Raw genomic sequence first — 21,434 nt, forward strand, 5'->3', positions numbered from 1 at the left:
TGGTTTAAAAATGATGAGAGCTACAGTGTGTAGCGAATGATGTTCACATTTACGCGTCTGTATAATGATCGCTGCGTAGAAGCACGGCACCGTTTTCTTCGTATAGCGAACATGCATTCCTTTCTTTCTTTATTGGTTCGCGCCGGCCGAGTGACGATATCCTATTACATCCGGAACGAGGACTGATTGTCTTGCGTAAGCATACATGTCTGTGCCGTCTTTTGACGATGGCAGGATAATTATTGACCTGAGGAATAATATGGATTTATGTGGTTGTGAAAATAGACTTTGTGTTTGTGAGTGTGAAAATGTTAGTGTGTGTGTGTGTGCCTGTGTGTGTGCGCGCGCGCACGCGCTGGGACCCCACTTGACAAGTAAGTGTTTGCCTTTTCGTGTGGCACGAGTGATACATTTATGTACTATTGCGTGAAATAGTGGTTTAAAAAATAAGGGCAGTCGCGTTTGCATTGCTATCTGTAGGATAGGACGAGCGTTTTTAATGGAAATGCCTCGCGAACCTGGCGAAGTCTTTGTTTTGGCCAGGGTATTTTATGAGTGCCCGACGTCGGTCCTGCTGTTGTTTGTTTGTTAGTATGTATCTGTCACGTTCGTAGCGCTGTTCAAGCGTTAGCCGCGTAGCGATACGCGGTGATTCTCCGATTATTCCTGAGCGGTACCGACTTAAGCCTTTTCCCTGCTCACTTAAGGAAATTTGTGTATCCCTGTCCTGTGACACAAATGCGTGTAATTTTTCGCGGTTCTTTTCTTCTGTCACTGTTTTTACTCAGAATGTAGGTGAGGGGGGAAAAAGTCAGCATCCAGGTAGAGCAGGAGAAAGCCGCTCGGCAGAGGAGAGTTCATGAGAATGGAATTTGTTTGTTTTTTGTTATATATCGTTGAGTGTCAGTATTCACTAGAGGTGTGCGAATATTCGAAATTTCGAATATTGTTCGAATATTGTTGATATTCGAACCCTATTCGTATTCGAAAATATGATAATCGAGAAATTCGAATATTCGAAAATTTCGAATAATGGAGCACAAGCGCCAGCATTCCCGCTAAAATGAACAGAATTCCAGGTATTGGGATTAATCTTGCGAAAATTCCACGTTTGGCACGTCCTTACGCGATTTCCAATTGGAATCGGACTTCATGTGCATCCAGCAAAACCGCAAGTTGGCTTCACAGCATGCTTCCGCACATTGCGTGCAGCCAACTTTAAGGCACAACGTCTGGTAGGCTACCTAGCCGATTTGATTTTTTTATGTGTGCTTTCGTTATTTTTTAAAAGATAATACAGACTCGAAGAAGTGTTTGTTTGTTTGTTTGTTAGTATGTGTCTGTCACCTTCGTAGCGCTGTTCAGGCTTTATTTTCTTTGCAAAAATTCAGACTTTATGGTATTAAGCTGTTCGAGTAGAAGTGACTTTCCGTGCTCGCTTAAGATAGATTGTGTATCCCTGTCCTGTGGTTTCTTCACGCAGGGCCAAAGCAAATGAGTATTTAGCATTATGCAATAATTATCTGATAGCAGAAATGGGTGTCTTTGTCACAGTTTATTAGCGTGTGCGTCGTTATTTTATTTATTTTTTTCTCTTATAGCTATGCGAGCAAAAGTGCGTGTAATATTTCGCTGCTCTTTTCTTATTTTCTCTACTTTTTATGTAGAAGAAAGCCTCCTGCGTAAAAGCTGAATAGTGTTCTACCAGTGGAAGTGGGGTTGTTTGTTTGATTTTGTTGGGTGTTCGATATCTTAACGAAGTAAGCAGAGCTTAATTTTGCAGGTTTTTGAGCAGAAATGCTGGTATCTGAGCACGGAGTACAAATTTCTATATTTCTCTGCTCCCTAAGAAAATTTGTACGTCGTTTTCCAAGCAGACCGCGTTTAGTTTACGCAAAATAGAAAAATGAAGTTGTGTATGCTCTATGATGATCCGCCGCAGGCTTAGGCCTTTTCCCCGATCACCAGTGTTTTCGCATTCGATGCCGCATGTCTAGACTTGTTCAGTAGTGTTGCAATTTTTACCCTTCGCTAATATCTTGTTGCTGCCGTCTTGCGTTAGACGTTGAGCTTCGTAGCGATGTGCGGTAACGCTACGATTATTCCTGAGCGCTCCGTGTGTTTAATGCGTTGTCCTCTGTGCGTGCATGCGTGTGCTTTTTCCCCTGATTTGTGACGGCATCGTGGCATGTCTGGACTTGTTTAGCAGTGTTGCAGTTCTTCCCGCTGCTAGTATGTTGTTGCTGTCATGTTGTGCTAGCCGCGTGGCGATGTGTGGTGACCTGAGGTCTTCAGCCTTTTCCCGGCTCACCTAAGGAAATTTGTGTATCCCTGTCCTGTGCTTTCTTTACGCAAGGGCAATGCGGCTGCGTATGTGGCATTATACAAGAATTATCTGGTGGCAGAAACGGGTGTCTTTTTCTCAGTGTATTGGTGTGCGCTACGGTTTCTTGCGGTTACAGCTATTGGACCACAAATGCGTGTAATTTTCGCGGTTCTTTTCTCCTTTCACGGCTTTTACTCAGAATGTAGATGAGGGGAAACAGTCAGCATCCAGGTAGAGCAGGAGAAAGCCGCTCGGCAGAGGAGAGAGTTCATGAGAATGGAATTTGTTTGTTTTTTGTTATATATTGAGTGTCGGTATTCGCTTTCCTCGATATGTTGAGGAAGTCAGCCGTTATAGGTATTTGTGCAGAAATGCTGGTATCTGAGTGTGGAGTAGAAATTCCTATAAAGCACCTCTCCTTGTGCATTCCTGAGCTGCTGTGTGTGTGCGCGCGTGCTTCTTTTTCCTGGTTTGCGACGTCATGATGGCATGTTGGGGCTTGTTTAGCAGTGTTGCAATTTTACCCGCCGCTATTATCTTGTTGTTGTTGTTATCTTGTGTTAGCCGCGTAGCGATGTCCGGTGACTCTGCTATTATTCCTGAGGTCTTAAGCCTTTTCCCTGCTCACCTAAGGAAATTTGTGTATCCCTGTCCTGTGCTTTCTTTGCGACAATGCGTCTGTGTATGTGGCACTATCAGATACCAGACATGAGTGTCTTTTTCTTGGTTTATTGGCATATGCTTGAGGCTTTTTAAATCAAGCACAAGTGCGCGCAATTTTTCGCTGCTCTCTTCCTCAGATCACCGATTTTACGAAGAAGACAGTCGCATGGTACAGCTGAGAAGAGGGTTTCTCTGATTGTTTGTTTGATTTTGTTGGGTGCTCGATATGTTGAGGAAGTCAGCTGTTAAAGGTATCCGTGAAGAAATGCTTGCATCTGAGCGCAGGATAGGAATTCCTGAAGCACGGCACCCTCAGTGTAAATTAATTATTTTGGATATGAGTCTGCTTCCCTGCATGACAAGGCTGAAATGGGAAGAGAGAAAAAAATTGGAGCGCTTCATTAGTAGCGATCCAAGTAATAGGGCAATTATAGTTTTCATAGAAAGTAGAATTTTAATGGGCTCCTAAAATTATAGTTTAGTTGTAGTTTTTCTAAACTGCAATGCAATAATCATTAATATAGTATAGGAATGCTATCGTGTTTCCGTAAAGGCGTTCTGTCTTGTGCTTTGGAATGCGCGAATAGAACTTTGCTCCTAGGCTTTCCCGCCTTTATGCTCGCAATGCGCGAATGGAACTTTGCCCACCCGGCTTCCGCGCCTTTTTTGCTCGCAGGTGTAGCCTCAGACAACGAATGTATGAGCATAGAAAGGGTCATGTATTACATAAGCCTGGAGGTGATGTTGAGTGGTCTCACTTATTATTTTAAAAGAGCAGTGGCAGTTTACTGTAATTCTAATGACCATGATGAGCCTTTGGGGTGAAAATCGTTAATATGCGGGGTGCTTTTTTGTTGAATTTTAATGAGAGAATCAATGTCATTAAGAGTAGGACAAAGGAAATAATCTTGCGATTCAATAAATAATAGGAGTCTTTGCCGGTGTCTTCTTCTTCAGACAGGATGTGATGACGTCACGCAGTCTGTAGCAATGCGTTGACTGGTACTGAAAAAAGTGTAGCAAAATGGTGTGTATTCCCCTGGACAGATTTATGATGAGCACTGTTTTTGAATAAGAGGAGTGCGTGTGCTTAGAAATAGTTTGATGCTGGTTTCCTTCTTTGTTTCTTTTCGCTTTTCCCCCCTTGTCTGACAAACATGTGCTGACATGCCTGGGCTTGTTCTGACATGCTTTCCTTCTGCATGTAGTTTTTTCTTTTTGTACAAGGCATATTCTTGACGATAGTGCTGCCTTGAATGGGAGTAGAGCTATTCTTAATAATTTTGCGATTCATTTAGTTCAGAGAGTAACCGCGAGGGGGACAGGTGTGTGACTTTATGTCTTGCTGAACCATTTTTTTTTCCTGTACAGTAAGACTTTGGGAATGAAATGCTACAATCTCCTCTTGTCTATGGTGTTTTTCTGCAATAGTTCCCTACGCAATCATTATAGTAGAATAAAGGAAATAATCTAGGGATAGTGATTCAATAAATAACAGGTGCCCTGTCTAGAGCGTACGCGTCCTTGAGCCACGCACCTGCATGATGACCGCATACCGAGAGACTATTGTTTCAGGTTGACCTTGTCTAGAGGAGCATAAGTGGAAAAAAACTGTGTAGCCCTGAGACAGTAGGATGACGTTACGACCAATGAGAACGGCCTGCAGGGGGCGCAAGGATTCACTTCTCTCTTGGACACTGACGGGTCTCGACACGCAAATTCTGCTCCTGGCGTTGGCCGTCAGTGGAAGAGCGTAGCTTCGGTGGGGTTCTGTCTGCCTCTGATGGGGTGCGGATGTGTGGTTCGTCACTGGTGAATGGTGTTCGACGATGCAGGTGGATTTTGTGACGAGTGGGTTTAAAATGAGGGAATGCTGTGAACGGGAAAAATGATGGTGAGTGCCTTTTTCACTCTGTTCAAGTGTTTGTTTTCCTCTGTTGCCCAGCAGTCGTACGATTTGTCCTGACGTGTCCTGATATGCCCCGATATGCATGCTTTCCTTTGTTGACGCTTAGTATTTTTTTCTTTTTTGACAAGGAACATTGTCGTCTTGACGATAGTGCTGCCCCGAGTTCTGCGCGCGTTGATTTGTTGAGTGCCTAGTCCTCTTATTAGCCATTGATGGAGTTACATGTTAGGATGTTTTGTTCTTTTGCAAGTCTCATTTAGTAAGACTTTGGAATTCCTACGATCAGTTTTCATGCATGGTGCTCTTCTGCAATAGTTTCCTATGCAATCGTTATAGAAGAATAAAGGAAATAATCTTGGGATAGTGATTCAATAAATAATAGGTCCCCTGTCTAGAGCGCACGCGTCCTTGAGCCACGCAGGTGCATGATGACGTCATACCGTGGCTTCACTGCTGATTGACCAAAGGAGCATTAGTGGAAAAAAACAGTGTAGCCCTGAGACAATAGGATGATGTCTGGACCAATGAGAACTGCCAGCAGGGGGCGCAGGAATGCTCTTCTCACTTAGCCTCACGACCAATGAGAACGGCCAGCAGGGGGCGCAGGAATGCTCTTCTCTCTTAGCCTCTCGCAGGTGACCAGCTCCGGTGGCGCAGCGGTAACGCGTGCGCTTGGAGACTGGGAGGTCCGCGGTTCGAATCCGCGGGTCGGCTGTGCCGTCTGGGGTTTTTCCTGGGTTTCCCTCAGATGTGTAATAGGCGTATGCTGGCACAGTTCCCCTGAAGTCGGCCCATGGACGCAGCTATCCTCCCCCCGAGCGGATTCCGCTCGGTCTTCCACTTCACCCTTTCCTCTCCTCCTCTCCACCACCTTTCCCTCCCCGAGAAACATGGCGCCTAATCAGGCAGGCAGACCTCTCGGGTTCCTCCCAACGACACTCCTCCTCCTCCTCGCAGGTGGCGGTAGGAGCGCGCAGAGGGCGCTGCGAGCGCGCTCATGCGTAGCACCCGTAGAGTGGCGCTTACGTCAGTCCACCTCTCGCTCTCGTTGGGAGAAGACGTGCGGTCGTTCGCTCCGTCGTCACTTGATCCCTGGCTGTCGACGAGAGCAGTCGCATCGGTCTGCGCTCCTACTGTGGTGAGGTGATTTGTTGTGTAACTAATGATTTCGCCAACTTTGTTCCCGCTTTGTTTGCGATTTTCGTGCCCGTGCACGTCGGGTGCTGGTTGCTGTTGTCCGGGCATTCCCACCATTTTCTATCATCTTCTGCCTTGGGACCGGGAGTAGCGCTGGCGTGATTCTTAATACTTTTGTTGTGAGATTAGTTGAGAAAGTAACCGCTAGGGGGTGCAGCTGCGGGGTTTATACAGGACAAAAACCCTTACGAGTCAGTTTCTGCCTGCCTCTCGGATGGAGCAGTCGCATGGTTCTGCGCTCCTGTTCTGGTGGGCTCATTTGTTGTGTAACTAATTGTTTTTTCTTGTTAGCTATTGATGGTTTGCATACTCTTGCTTTCCCAGCCTCTGTATTACGAGTGTTTTTCTCCTTGCATGTCCAGAGCTGTCCTAACTTGCCCAGACATGCCATGATGACGTCACAGCTGACGTCACAGGATGTGCGGAACTGGTGCTGCGATGCTTTGCAACCTGCCTCTGTGCTCCGTCGCCCAGCGACGGTCAGCGGCCGTTCCGGGCCGCTTTCTTCAAGATGACGTCGTTGATCTTCAACTAAACTCCTTCTCTCCACTCTATCTCTATCTTTTTATTTTATTTTCTACCTATTTTTTATTTTTTATCAGCTCAACTAGCCCACAACTCACACAGTGGTCTGGACACGTCCTAGATGCGCCCCAATTAGTGTAATGACTCCCTGAATGATCCTGATTAATGTGGGGGGTCCCAATTAGCTCTAATTGCTCATTAATGGCGTCCAGACGAAGATGTGAGTTGTGGGCCAGTTGAGCTGATCCCATACTACTTGCCATATGGGACATCGACGACGTCAGAAATGTCCTGAACGGTTCTTTTACGGTCTTCATGCAAAAGTTTCCCTATCACATCGGCATTTGCGGGGTCTGTGTTCCCTTATGGCCTCCGTGACCTGCCTTGTGTTTCCGACGATGTTCTGCCTTTCTTGAGCGCGAGCGTTGCAAGACTCACTGTCTCATTGCCATAAGCATGCTAGATCATCTCAAATGTCTCTGTTGTAGATTTGCCGAGTTTGACGTAGAATTTGATGTTTGCTATCTGCTTTAGTTCGCAACTCATATTGAAGTCGCTACGCCTCCTGTGCACGTGATCACAAAAACGTAGTGTGTAGTACAGCACTAGCGTAGTCAGAGGGGGTTTTGGGTGTTCAACCCCTCCCGAAATGATACCTTTGGCTGTGCATTTGGGGAGGAAAACTAGGGGAAATCCTGCTCTCCAATATAAAGACCATAGAACCCCTCCCGAAATATTTTTCTGGCTACGCCGCTGTAGAACAGCAACAAATATTCAAAAATGGATGCCACTCGGCATGAGAACAAACGAAAGTCATTGACGTCAACAAGTGTGCTCTCATCCCAGTGGTGCCATCTCTCGTCGTTATACTGAGCTGGCCTCGGAACTTTTTGATCGCACCTTATCTATGATGGGTGAAGCTTGGGCAACGAAGAGCCTCAGCTTCGACGTCTCGTCTGTGTTTTGTTTCTTCAATTCCCTCACCGTTCTGTGTTCTGATTGCTGAACGCGGAAGCCTTACGCCTTCTCTCTACCACTTTAGAACTTCACCGCGTGTTACAAAAGTGGCTTAAACCACATGACAGAGCGACAGCGTTCTCAATCCTAGTCGGTCTTGTGCGTTTTAGGACATGCTAGTACTATGAGGAAGTAGCAACACGAGGAGAGGTTAGGCAGACAAGCGCCAAGAATATTAGTTTCTATGTGTGAACTATTCATGACCTCTGAACAGGTTAGTTGCTGGCGTTTATTGTCGAGCGATTTGTCTCATGGTATGTTGCTCATGGGGAAGGGATAATGCGTCCTGGACTGACTTCACAGGAGAATGTGCAACCATTTGTCTTAAAGTGTCTGAGGAAAATCCAAGGAACACGTTCAGACAGCACAGCGTATGCCGGGATAACAACGCTTGTCACCTCTCGGTTTCAGCAGGTCAGACGATCATCGTATAGCCACCAGGTCACCGAAGGTCGTGAGGGCAGCGAGGACCACCTGCACTCAGTACCGAACCACTCTGAGTACTGGTGGCATTTTCTTGAGGCTATCGGCCATACTATGCTGAATAATCAGGTCCTCGCCAGATCTGAAATGGACCGGTCTGCGCTGCCGTACACGGTTGACCCTCAGTGACGCTTCCAAGTGTATCCGTCGTTTCCCTGGGGAAGTGCGTCTTTTCCACATGGGCTACGAGTGAATGTACTGTTCAGCGGTCGATTACTCTATAAACTGCCCAAGTCTTCTACCAACTACAGCAAGTGTGAAGTCGTAGAGAATACAGAGCAGTACGGCGGTATTGTCGATAGTTGAAACGTACTAGGAGCAAGCCTGGCTTGTATGGACGCCCAAATCTTCGACACCGTAAGGATTCTGAGTCGTCAGCCATCGCATCATAAGCGCCTGCTTTGGAAGCACACCAATGTTTCCTTGACGAAATCCAGGTAATCGGTATTCTGTGACTTTTCGTACTGAAGTGCATCTAATAACGCGACAGGTGCTCGTCGAGTGAACTGTGGCTTATCCTGCCAACCGCCAGTTCGTTTCCTGTTTTCTCCTTTGTGTGTGCATTTTTTTACCCAAATCTATATATAGATGCTGTGCTCTAGGGTATTGTAGTATAGATATACTGGGGTAGCCAGACCGACCTTGTCGTCTTGTTTCTCTTCTGTCTTTCTCTCTACCGTCGTCATTATCATAGACCAGCAATATTGCATTTATAAGTCTGAAATCAGTGCGATCAAAAGAGAGTAAGCACGAACATTTTTTTTTTGTGGACCACGAATATTTTATAAAGTAACATACTAACAAGTAAAGCGAACCTCCACGCGAAAGCTGGCGCATGACCTCATACTTGTACAAGACGCGTTTCTTCCCAATCTCGCTTCTGCCTTTCTCATTACATGAACACTCCAAAAATGACACCTTCAAGGTAAAGCCACTACACGTATACTTACAGCGTTCGTCCATGTTTAAATGTGGCTGCACCTCACACGTGGTCATATGTATCTGCAGCTGGGTCAACGTCTCTGCTGGAGGACTGTTCCATGAATCTACGTCTGGCTGGCACCGTTGGCTTGGACAGTCTGGTAGGAAGAAGAGTTGTCTGTACCTCTTAAGCGCCTCCGCTAGTATGTCGCATTTTGAGACTTCGCTTGCCAGCCGAAACTTGAAGGTCGAAGAGTCAATGATATATTGACGAGCTGACGTCTTCAGGACCTGGGGCTTCGGCCAGACTGTTCCAGAGGAAGGGTCCTGCACATGAAGTGGCTATTCAGCGACGAACCTCAGGACCGCAACAAACGTCTACATGCAGAATACTCCGATAGAACCTAAGAGCTGTATTCACAGAGGTATATCTCCGTCTAGCCGGCAATGTAGAGCACACATTGTGAGGAGGAGCATAACACGAGGAAGCAGACCCACGTGCTTCGTTGACGCGAATAGTTTTACGTGTTTACTTTTAATGCGTGCAAACGGGCTTGTTTTCGGAAGTCTTTTCCGGCGAGTGTTCTCCTCGCACAGATAAACTATGTATTGTGTAGAAAATATTTGAAAATAAAATTATTTGAAATTGTTTTTTTTTTTTTGACCGCGTGATAGGAACTATCACGCAAAATACTCCCTTTGAGAAACCTGTATTTCCAGAGAAAATATTTTTTCAAAGAGTGAGCGTCTTCTCCCAGCTCCTTCTGGCGTGTATAGTGGCGTCAAATAATAGAATATATTTTTATTGGCTGTCGCGAATCGCCTGCTGCTACGGTGAGGGAGGAAGACGGCCGGTGGACTGCTTTATGTTACACTCCAAGAAAAAAAAGGAGACATTTTACTCCTTTTAGGGACTAAATGCATTGCCACAAAAAATAGTTCCTTTCTGGAGTAAACACACGGGAGTAAATGAATGTCACAGAGTGTGGAATTGCATTGTACGCTCTGTTCTAAGAGTCCCAGGTACATAATTCGTGTGCATGCATGAAAATACTTTGAATCAAACCTTCAACCGCGATATATCGTGTAATATAAAATCTTGCGACGTACATAGGGCAGAATTTGCGAAGAAAGAAGCGCTAACTGTTTCTTGCTCTGTGTGGGTGGAAAATTGCAAGTTGGCTGAGTTATACAGCCTTATGCCATCAAATTGACCAAGAGCACATATTTACGTACACCGTTGCATTCGGAAGGCCATTTGCGAAGTTCAGTGACATTTTCCAGTCCTTCGGAGTAAATATCGGGGTTAGGGGACGGAAATGGGGGGTGATTGCAGTCTAGGGGACTAGCAGCTGCAATTACTCCTCATTTTACTCTTTTTTTTTTCTTAGAGTGCAGATGCGGGACGTGCTGCGACATATACAACAGTGCAACACAGAAAGAAGGCGCGCGCCTTACGATTGGGCAGGTGACGTGACGTCACAGACAAGCAGCCGAGGGAGGAGCCTTCTTGACCCGCGAGATTGAAATGAAAGCTCTCTTGCGTGCCGGAATTACTTACAGGAAGACATTTTGTGCGAATAGGTATCCCGGAGGTTGTAGTTGCAATTTGTATTTCTCCTTACACTTTTTTGTTTTTTTTTTGTTTTTTCGAGCTTCCAAAAGCCTATACGAATCTTCTGCTGTAACGTCATATTTGATGGTTCTCGCGAAGCAACACCAGCCCTGCAACGCGAGAATCGGACAGTACGCCGAAGTGCACGACAAAACAACAAAAGCTGTCTTCTCATATTCTACTTACTACTTCTACTGTCTTCGATGTTTCAATCTCGTTACCACCGACGATGTTGACGAGGAGGAAGATTGCCAGAACGTGCTTCGTACTGCTGCTGAAATAATAAATAAATTCATGAACTTCCGCTATGCATACGTACAGTCAAGTTACATATTCAGATGTTAATACTTCGAGCACTCCAGACATAAGGTGTCAAGTACCAATGAAAATGCAGTGCATTCGTAACAACTGGAGCGGGAATTAAAAAAAAATACCTAGAGTGTAATTGAATAATAAGGAAGAATTATCAACACAAAATTACTATGAATTTCCAGTATCCCCATAGTGTCACAATTGGTCACAAGGCATCATGGAACGCACATGGTTCATTCCAAGCTTTTATAACCAACGAAAAAATGAAACTATCGCCTCGATATGTGTGTTGATTAAATGTTTTATTGTCACAGTGATACGTTTGAACAGCGCTTACGCAGAGAAGCATGTGGTTCGTCGGGTAACAACACTTTTATTGTAATGACAATGATTATGATGCATCGCCCGTGGCGATGCATCATAATCATTATCATTACAATAAAAGTGTTGTTAATAAATATTGAACCATCATCTCGGATGATATCGTTATCTGCCCTTATTTGTTGAAAACGGGAGGCGTACGCCTTTTCTGTGACAATTATGAACAGCATAAGTATCACAAAAAATGCGTACGCCTCCCGTTTTTAAAAAAATCAGGGCAGATAACGATATCACTTGAGATGATGGTTGGCTAGGAGCGTGCTGTGCGGTGAAGTTCATTTTTAAGAGTGTAGGTAAACAAGGAATACATGAGTAAACAGGTAACAAAAGGGGGAAGAGACCACGCTCTACGTTGGCAATGGATACGTCATAAAGGAGCAATGAGTTGACGTTTAACATCGCTCGAAATCTTTCCTCCTCTGTCTCCACCAGGACTAGTCACCGTACAAAATATTTTCGCTCATCGGTGCGTTATAGCTGTGCAACCGAATTTACAAACAACAGTCCAATAATGCAGCCGTGGACAGCCGACGACGTTCTCGTGACGTAGAGAAGGCCCCGTGCCATGTTTCATTGTCGTTCCTCCGCAGCTCGCGCGCCGCTTGTACATGCTTGAGCTGTGCCTCTGTACGTTACCGGTCATGTGAGGGGAGTTGCATACGTCACGACATCTTCTCGTTCCGCGAGGCGCTCTTTCCACGAGGAAAATGATTTTTCAAGGGTGTGCTGAACAGATCCCTCGCGCGAAAGGGTTACAAGCCGTCGGGTGATATCATTTTTGATAACATAGCTCTGATTCCCGCACTCACTGCGCGTGTTTGTTCCGTGGGTAAGGCTTGTAACCCTTTCCCCCCTCGTGTGGCATGTCAATGTAACCTCCTTTCTTCGCAGCTTTGCGCTCAAACTACGAGCTCATTTCCATTTCCAAGGGCTCATTTCCACGGATTTTCGGCGAATTTATTTCGGCAATTGCCATTGCGTTACGAGTGGGATTATTTGCTATACTGAGTAAAATGACCACGGGGAACCCATTTCCGCAAAGAAAACGTTAGGTTGCCTTGGAAAATTTCGGAGTTCAATTCAAGAAATTAACTTTCTGTGAATTGAAATGAAATAAAAATGTGACCAATATGTGGCAAAAGTTATTGGCAGAAAAAAATCCCTTGACCGCATGTCTCTCCGGGGCCTACCTTTTTTACTATGAATTTCTATCATGGTTGATGGACCACCCTGTATAAGCAACGCAATAGTTTTTTCGTGACTCTTTGCTGTACGAGAACAGTTATGTGTTCGACGCATACCCAAACCTGAAGTATCCAAGTATACTCAAGTATCGTCAAGGTATTCAAAGGTATCGGGGTATCGAAGCCTCAAGCTTTTAATTCTATTTGCTGTCACTGGGCTGCTGGATCTTCCTCGTGTCTCCTCGTATTAAATGCATCCCTTCTCTGAAATATTCACACATTCATTTTTTTCCCCCGATAGATATACAAACTACTATGTGTAAGTACATAAGACGTTACCACCTCTGTGAAGTAGAATGTAACAGCCGTCGAGGTTAAGGTATAAACACGGCACAAAATACAGCGGGACCGAGGAGCGTCTTTTGCTTCGTGTTTACGCCATCATGGATTCACGCCAACTAGCACTCGTCGTGTCGAGGTGAAGCGTGCACGAGCGCTCGAACCCTGCGCTTCCAGTCTCCATGTCGCAGAACAGCTCAATGAGGGGACCGTCAAAGAAAGGAAAGCTCACTGCTTGCGGCCTTACATATCTTATGTAAAAAAATGTAATAATTGAGCAACATTCGAGGCCATATATCGACGAATATAAAACGAATTAGGCTCAATGTTTGTTCAACATCGTACTCAGAAAAAGACGGAAAAGATAATAAGGAAAAAAAAAAAATAACTTAAGCGTGTGAACTTGTGCGTGAAATTACCATGGAGACATTTTGCTATGATTCCGATTTTTTTCTCCATTCCTGCTTTACACGACACAACATACTGTTTCCCTGCCACGAAGTAAAACGTAAATAGAAGTCAATAAACCAATAAAATTACAGAAAATAATTAGTTTAGGAACAATGGTAAAACAACATAACATTATAATATAATCGTATATAATAATAAATATTAAATAAAATTAATTAGAATAAAATATTAAAATATCATAATATGAAAATTATAATTAAACATTTAATTGAAACAATGTGATATCATCAACGCGCATGCAGTTGCTTTGTAATTCGTAACCTAATCTAAAATATATCCCCATTGCAGTGTTATTCAATGCTAAGTATTTGCCAAAACGCTATAAAGTATTCGGATGCACAATAAGGAAATATATTTTGACATTCTGAGCTACTGGAAGAGAACTGTATTATTAGCTTGTGACGGTAGTCGAAATTAAGGATAGTTGCCGGACATGTCAATAAGGGAACAGACAGTAACCCAAACAAATGACATACAAAAGAGAACGCAACAATAAAAACAGTTTTGTGTGTGTCTCGTTTCTTTATGCACAGTAGCGGTAGCGGTACTTCTGCCGGAACTACTTTTTTGTTTTTTTCCCCTGTACTAGATGATGATGATGAAGGTGGCAGCAAAAAAATGGAGATGCGAGCCCTCTCACCGCAGGACAAGGTACTCCAGATATATAGAGAAAAACAGAGAGGGAGAACATAGAAGGTGATGAGTGAGCGCTGTGCACCCCGACTACGAATCGCAGGCCATTCGCAGGACGTCAAAGGTTCCGTTATCAAGACGATCAAGGCATGTCTACTTGTACTTGTTTGAATTGCAATGGGATCGCTACTCCGTTTCCCAAAAAAGTTGCGAATACGGTAGCAATACCACTAGTACCGACGCTATGCAGTACCGACGGTGTGCAGAAGGGTTGGGTCATACATACTAGAACCTGTGAAATACGAGGTAGAGCCAAACAGTAACTGCTATTCAGCCATTCGAAAAATGAAATTTCGTCATATAAGTTGCTACGTTTTGTTGCTATGTAAGCTGCAGATATGTTTTGCCCGCCACAAGAGCAAGCCATGCACTCATGAAGGGCGGCTTCTTGGGAACGTTACGTGACCATAACACTTCCAGCAAGGCGGCCCAGTTCAAGTTGGCCGCACTTTAGCATGCACCAGGTAAGAAGCAGCGTTCGGGGGGGGGGGGGGGGGGTTACGTTGGGTAGACGACAGCGTTCGGTGACCCGACTTTTGGCTGCAGAGAGTGAAAAGCCTGCGGATATTCATAGCAGAATGTTGAAGCAGTATGACGAGGCCCGTGTGTCACTTGGACAAGTGTAAGAGTGACAGAGAAAGTTACAAAGTGGAGTGTCAAGCTTGACAAACGCTCCTCGCTCTGGCTGGGTTCACTCTTCGACGGCGTCGGACACAATCTCTTAGATCGAACGGCTCATACAAGTAAACCGACGTGTCAGCATCGACGAAGTGACTGAAGAATTGAACATTTATCACGGCTCGGCGCATATAATGTCATACATGGCATTGTGCAGTGTACCACAACCTATCCGCCAGGTGGGTACCAAAACATCTTATCCTGGACCTCAAGGAGCGGCGTGCCGATACTTGCGAGGCGCTACTACGACGCTATGAAGGCCAAGAACACTATCTTCGATGCATCTGTCGCTGGTTACGAACGCTCGATCCACTACGCCGAGCCAGAGACCCACAGAGCAAGCAAGGAGTAGCAGCGCACTACGTTACCAAGGAAGCTCCTATACGGTGTGCACAGGCTCATGCTCACGGTCTTCAGAGGCCAGAAAGGCCCAATTGTGGAACATTACGTGGCCAAAGGGCTCACTGTGAACAGCGCATCACTCCCTGACCTGGTTGAGAACCACTTGAAGCCTATACAATCCGGTCAAAGACTCGTGGTTTGTGAGGGTCATGGAGCTGTGGTGTGTTGTTGTAGCTCGACAATACGAGCTCCCACACGGCATGCACGTACGACAGCGGAGAAAATCATAAGTCTGCGTTGCGACTGCATGCCTACATACGCTGTACTCACCGAACCTCGCACATGAGTAATTTTCATCTGTTCGGACTTGTCAGGGCTGGTCGCAGCGAAATGAGCTACGACACAGACGACGACCTGAGAACGGCGGTACATGTGTGGCTTCGGAGTCTGGACGCGATTTATTTCTCGTCTTTTTTTTTTTTTTTTTTGGCGCGCACATGTGCCGTTGAACGTGGGCGTTGGAGCACAAATGTCGAGCGCGAAGGGAACTATGTCGAAAAAGGATGAAGTGTTCTTCTAATATTATGCAATTAAAAAAATGAATTTGCTGTTACTTGTTCGCCCAGCCTCGTAGTAAACATTTCTAATTGTCATATGAAAGAAAACGTTAAAGCTCAGCTCCGCCGATTTTCGACTGCGACAGAATGGAGCCATGCTTGGGCTGTGCGTTCGTTTCCGCACAGGGAGCATACATGTGAAAAATTTTCACCCATTTGTTTGTAGTTTTTAAGAAAACAATTTTTTGAATTTCCCTGGGACGGCGGTCCTGTGGTCGGCAAACCCTGACCAATCCCGGCTTCGTCCTGGCTTAGCCGCGCTCATGGCTTGGCTAACGCCAAATCGTCGATGCGATGGCGGAGATCTATGGGCGAAGGTGAATGTTTTGGGTGTGTTCCGTGATAATTGCTATCGTTAATAGCCTCAAAGATAGTTTTGCCGGTCTTCTTTAACAAGCCTTACAGGATGGCCTCGTTGTGCAACGACGGCCGTCGTGAGCGGACATTCTGTGCCCGCACTGTGCTTCATGCTACCAACAAGACCTAACACCTAACGTGTGACATACTCGTACGCATTCTCAATAGCTTTGGCAGCGCACTATGCGCGGACTTGCTGCACGTGCAGAAAGCACTACCAAAGCTATTGAGAACGAGAACGAGTACGTGCTCGAAGACGAAGTATTTCTTATAAGAAACATGATAAAACGGTGCGGTGGGCCCCGATAGCTCGTGACAGCTATTTCAGCACGATACAGCGGCCATGACGTAGTGTAAACACAAACTGGTTTCCAGGCAGAGCTGGCTAGGTGTGGCTATCCAATCCGCGCAGTTCCAAGTATAACGTCACAAGTGGAACCGCCGCCCGGTAGTTTTTCTCAAATTTCTCACGAAGTAGTATGGAAATTTGGAAAGCAATGTGCGTTTATGAATGAAGTTGGGACCACGGTTTTGAATATCACAACGTCTTCATACTTTCGGAACAGCAGCGGAGCTGCACTTTAAGAGGCGATCACGTGCCATTCGGATGCAGACGCTATCGATCGAAACACAACAGAGTGACATTACAACGAGAGACGCACGCTCACATGTCAGCCTAGATTACAGATGTGATGAGTCAGAGATGAAGTGGTTGAGGACGCCCCTTCTTTATACACGCCTGCGCAAAAAATCTGGTAAATCTCCATTTAGGCATGGAACTTGAACATTATGGAGGCATATAGCTAAATGTACAATTTAAAAGATGATTTTAGGTAGGTGGTAATCCAGTTGGCAAATTTGGGTGTCTGCTTTACACTCTTAAAAATGAGCTTCCCCACATAGCACGATCCTAGCCAACCATCATCCCGAATGACAACGTTCTCGCCCCTCATTTGTTGAAAACAGGAGGTGGAGCCTATTTTGCGCCCCCCGTTTTCAACAAATCAGGGGCGAGAACGTTGTCATTCGGGATGATGGTTGGCTAGGATCGTGCTATGTGGGGAAGCTCATTTTTAAGAGTGTAGGTAAAGGTGTTTTGGAGTTTCGTGAAAAGGGGACGCAGTCCTTTTTTCGATTTAAGAACCAACTATTTTATTTATTTCTATGTATTTCTCTCTCACATGAAATGTGATGAATACGACGAGTTATACTGAACGAACATTAATTTTGCTGGCTGTACCTGCTTCAAATATTTTACTTTGAGCCAGTAGGTGTTCAGTTGTTACATTACACAAGATATTATGGGGAGAGAAGCAAGTCTGACTGTTCAAACTGCCTTATTTCAAATTATGCGCAGGAGACGAGCGAGCTAGCTTGGTCGTGCGATACGGTCTCGTTGGGCGGCTTTTCGTTATTTCGATATACCCTGGCAGTATTTACGTACCAAAGCAACCGACCTCTACTTCACGGTCGACCATCATCGAAGGGCACTTTGGAATAAAGCAGTTTCCGCTGCGAAAGCATTGTGACATTAGATACTACAGAGAAAATGATAAAGATGTTATTCTTGTCGCGGTCAAAGCTGGCTTCCCCGATATTGGTATAGTCTTAAGACACATAAACATGGAGAGCCCGTAGAAAAACATCGAAAAGGCCCAGAGTGAAAAAAAAAAAAAGAACACACTATAAAGGGTAAAAAATGTACAGGTTGTAGAAGACAGGACAGAGAGACGGGGTGAAGGTGTTTACTGGTGCACAGCTGATACAAGAAATGACCAAGTGCATGTGGCACGAGCCACGCTCTGGGGGCTGACTGTCGTCGTCTGTAAAACTTTCAACACAGGTCATAATCGCGTCAAATCTATCTCCATCTCGCGACACATCCGAAGTTTGCAATGAGATTTCCATGCACTGTAGATAAATCCCCTAATATTTATGCCACATTTTACAAATTCGAGACGCGTCCTCTCATTCAACGCTGAAAATGTTACTCCTTAATACGGTAGCTCCCGTTCGCGTACTCGTTTAAAACATTCCTTCAGAGAAAGAGAAAAAGAGGCAAATACTCACAACATCCTGGACCCTCCCGACTAAGCATCTGACTGATACCCACAGTTGCCTTTCCAAGATTCTATCGCATCTAGGTGTCAAAGTCCGCCTCTGCATTCAGCGAACACTTCAATCTCGTGCTCTATAGATATTGATTCTTCTGATAGCCAGCGTACTCGTATGATTTATGGCTTCTGCATTCGCGACCGCGGTAAATTTTCTTCACGCAGCGGCAAAATACAGAAACCGACACTGAAGATTTTTGTTTAAGTTTAATTTGTACAAGCTTTCGCGTGGAGGTCCACGCTTCCTCACCTAAGGAAGCGTGGACCTCTACGCGAAAGCTTGTACAAATTAAACTTAAACAAAAATCTTCAGTGTCGGTTTCTGTATTTTGTTTATGTGATCTACAGGACTTGACTCCCCTCTTCGTATACGCTTCACGCAGCGGTTAAGAATGAACCCCAATTCACCATAATTTGGAAGTGAATAATAAGGGAATTCAGGCGACGCTAAGAGTGCGGTGAGATTAGGAATATTATTGCTTAGGTGGTTCTATCGAGTTCTCCTGTCGATTTGTTTCTGTAATTTTCGTCACAAGTTGTTCTGCAAAAGCAATCGCTTCAACAACGAAGGTAATGTGATCCGTATATGCGAAGAATTTCAGTTGGTGAGTATAGTTCAACGGCGTACAGTACCTCGCTTTCTTGCATGAGCTGCCGAGGAAGTCTGAAGCGGAGCACTCACGGTGACGCAAGCTGCTCCGAAACATTTATGCGCTCATACTGTTCCCGGTCACGTTTTCACACGCCCTCGTATTCTTCGTATCTCAACTCGTGAAGAAAATTGAAAGTTCTCGTAAACACCTGCTCTAGAAAGCAGTCGACGGCGCGGTCGCCACACCCTGTGAAGTAATCCTTTAACGTTTGAACACGTTAGAGAGGAAATAAATGCATGGCAACACGTTAAAGAGACGATCTCGTAGACCATGACCAAGACCGTGGTTATTAGATAATGAAATCAAATTAATGGGACTTTTATACATGTAAATCTTTTTTTGAAATCCTGCGTTAGCTCCGCGAAGCAACTGCGGCTATGAGCGGTGTACAGACGTGGACAGATGGAGAGAGGACAGCAGGAATGAGTAGGGGACAGCGGGGTTAGTATGCGCCCTGGGCCGACTTCAGGGGGAACTGTGGCGACATTCGCCTCGAAAGTCTTCGGAAAACCCAGGGAAAACCTCATACAGCACAGCCTGTGGCAGGATTCGAACCTGTGTCACCCCCCAGTCTCGGCGCGGAGAGCGATCATCCTAACCACTCTTCCACGGGAGCTGGTACATGAAAAATCTGTCAAATCAGACAAACCACGAAAAAATCATAGTTCTAAATTTAATTTAAATTTAATTTAAATTAACTTTAATTTAAAGCGAGCGATAAAAGAGAAACGAGCGCTACTTTTCAGCTATCTGACTAGGAAACAGGTGGTACTAGTGAAGCAGTACCTGTTTCTTACTCAAGTAGCAGAAAAGTACCACTTGCTTTTCTTTTATCGCTCGCTTTAAATATAATTTGTGGACACGTTAGAGCAAACACCCTTGTATAATAAAACCTCGTTAAACGAAGGCAACACGACTGAGGGGAAATTCAACAAAAGCGGAAATATCACAAAAACAATGACAGTAGCCTAGGACGTACACGGAAACACCGCTGGAGCCTCAAGAAGTACGCAAGACCGTGGGAAGTGGTGCCGGTGTGGCATAATGGGAAGCGCACGTGACAAGCAATGAATAGGTGTTGGTTGGAATCCTGCCGCAGTCTGGATCTCCCGACGACTGCCATATTTCAACCTCGAAAACAGCTGCTTTCTTGTGGTGCACGTAATGTGCGATAAGATAAGGCTTTATTAGGCAGTTTTCGAACAGGATACCGCTTTGGACTATCAAGGAAGTCGTCACAGCGCAGTGCTTTATGCAATGCGCAGTGAGGATTGCTTCTTACTTTGGGAGCGCCTGGGTACCATTACCGTAGCATCACCTATGTACTTTTGAACGATGGCGCAAAGGAGAAAGCACGTGGTATCGATGACGTGTCAAATCTACGTGGTTTCCCGTTCAAAAAAAGTACACCGACGTCGCTAGACGGCAGCCAATGCGAACATTTTGCGCTAGACGTTTAAGTGTCCTTATGATGTGCTAAACATTACGCATATTTCCTTGCAATCGGAAACCCTGATCAGCAGGCCGAGATCACCGTGCTTTCTACAGCGACGACTGTTACCATATACAACATTTTTTTAGTTAACTAGAATATCATTCTGCCTAACTCTACGTCGGCTGAACAATGTTGTGGGAACGGAGAGCGGTTGCAAAAGTTACGTCGTCAGTGGTATTCTGTCGGTACGTAGTGGTATTCTGATTCTTGTCGCCGATGATACTGCTCCAAAGGGCTGGCCACGGCGCGTTTCCACGCTGTCCCGGAAGAGGCCGGAATTCTCAAAGTTTCGTCCGGGTTCGCAACGCCTGGAATTGGTTGTAACTCTAGTCAAGCTAATGATCGTCAAAGTCTGGCTAATGCTCGGCTTTGGAGTGTATTCTCGCCAACACCAGCTCCGGTGGCGCAGCGGTAACGCGTGCGCTTGGAGACTGGGAGGTCCGCGGTTCGAATCCGCTGGCCGGCTGTGCCGTCTGGGGTTTTTCCTGGGTTTCCCTCAGATGTGTAATAGGCGTATGCCGGCACAGTTCCCCTGAAGTCGGCCCATGGACGCAGCTATCCTCCCCCCGAGCGGATTCCGCTCTTCCACTTCACCCTTTCCTCTCCTCCTCTTCACCACCTTTCCCTTCCCGAGAAACATGCCGCCTAATCAGGCAGGCAGACCTCTCGGGTTCCTCCCAACGACACTCCTCCTCCCTCCTCCTCCTTCTCGCCAACAACAACAACAAGTGGGGAGTTTCACCGCCCAGCGATGATACTCTACCCCATTGCAGGCTGTATTATCCTACGGTGGCTAGAAGCTCTAAAAGTGCTTTCAGGGCACAGCGTTTGTGGACCGGATTTGGCCACGGTCCAAGCCATTTTGACATACTGGAGGGCGAGAGCCCATATCTGATTTAGAGACACTGAAAGCGTGGATCCCGACGGTTGCTAGGGCGGACAATGGAGAAGATGTGCTCGAGATGTGTTATAGTAATAGTATAGTAATACTGTTTGAAGCTGTCTTTATTACTGTCCCCTTCACCATTTGCCACTATCGATCAGTAGGTGCAATAATATCGTTTCGATGAAAGCCTTTCCGAATATGTAGACCCATACTCGACCATGTGAATCCACTTGACGCAAAAGTCATCCAGAGCAAC

General features: G+C 45.5%; 1 protein-coding gene and 1 long non-coding RNA gene across 5 annotated transcripts in view; one reads left to right on the top strand and one right to left on the bottom strand.

The window, feature by feature from the left end:
• The window catches only part of LOC135400283 (beta-hexosaminidase subunit alpha-like), a 73,408-nt gene extending 54,536 nt beyond the window's left edge, over window positions 1–18,872 (bottom strand). Inside the window, exons 1-3 of one of the 3 annotated variants that reach the window (XM_064632082.1) lie at window positions 18,778–18,872; window positions 10,843–10,930; window positions 9,071–9,368 (exon numbers count right to left, since the gene is read on the bottom strand). In XM_064632082.1, coding sequence (XP_064488152.1) covers window positions 9,071–9,368; window positions 10,843–10,930; window positions 18,778–18,851 — 460 coding nt within the window. In that variant the 5' untranslated portion in view covers window positions 18,852–18,872. Of the gene's footprint in view, window positions 1–9,070; window positions 9,369–10,842; window positions 10,931–15,386; window positions 15,416–18,100; window positions 18,202–18,777 lie in introns of those variants that run through there. The other 2 variants (XM_064632084.1, XM_064632083.1) reach the window with 2 other exon arrangements.
• LOC135400286 (uncharacterized) lies at window positions 229–9,670 on the top strand. Of its 2 annotated transcripts, XR_010424578.1 has the most exons (4): window positions 229–374; window positions 4,565–5,533; window positions 5,856–6,036; window positions 6,458–9,670. It is a non-coding gene; the product is annotated as an uncharacterized LOC135400286 (long non-coding RNA). The 2 variants fall into 2 exon arrangements; XR_010424577.1 differs by having other exon boundaries at window positions 5,856–9,670.
• Window positions 18,873–21,434: the final 2,562 nt, after the last annotated feature.

Source organism: Ornithodoros turicata, chromosome 7 (assembly GCF_037126465.1).
Source record: "Ornithodoros turicata isolate Travis chromosome 7, ASM3712646v1, whole genome shotgun sequence".
In the NCBI taxonomy this organism is placed as follows: domain Eukaryota; kingdom Metazoa; phylum Arthropoda; class Arachnida; order Ixodida; family Argasidae; genus Ornithodoros; species Ornithodoros turicata.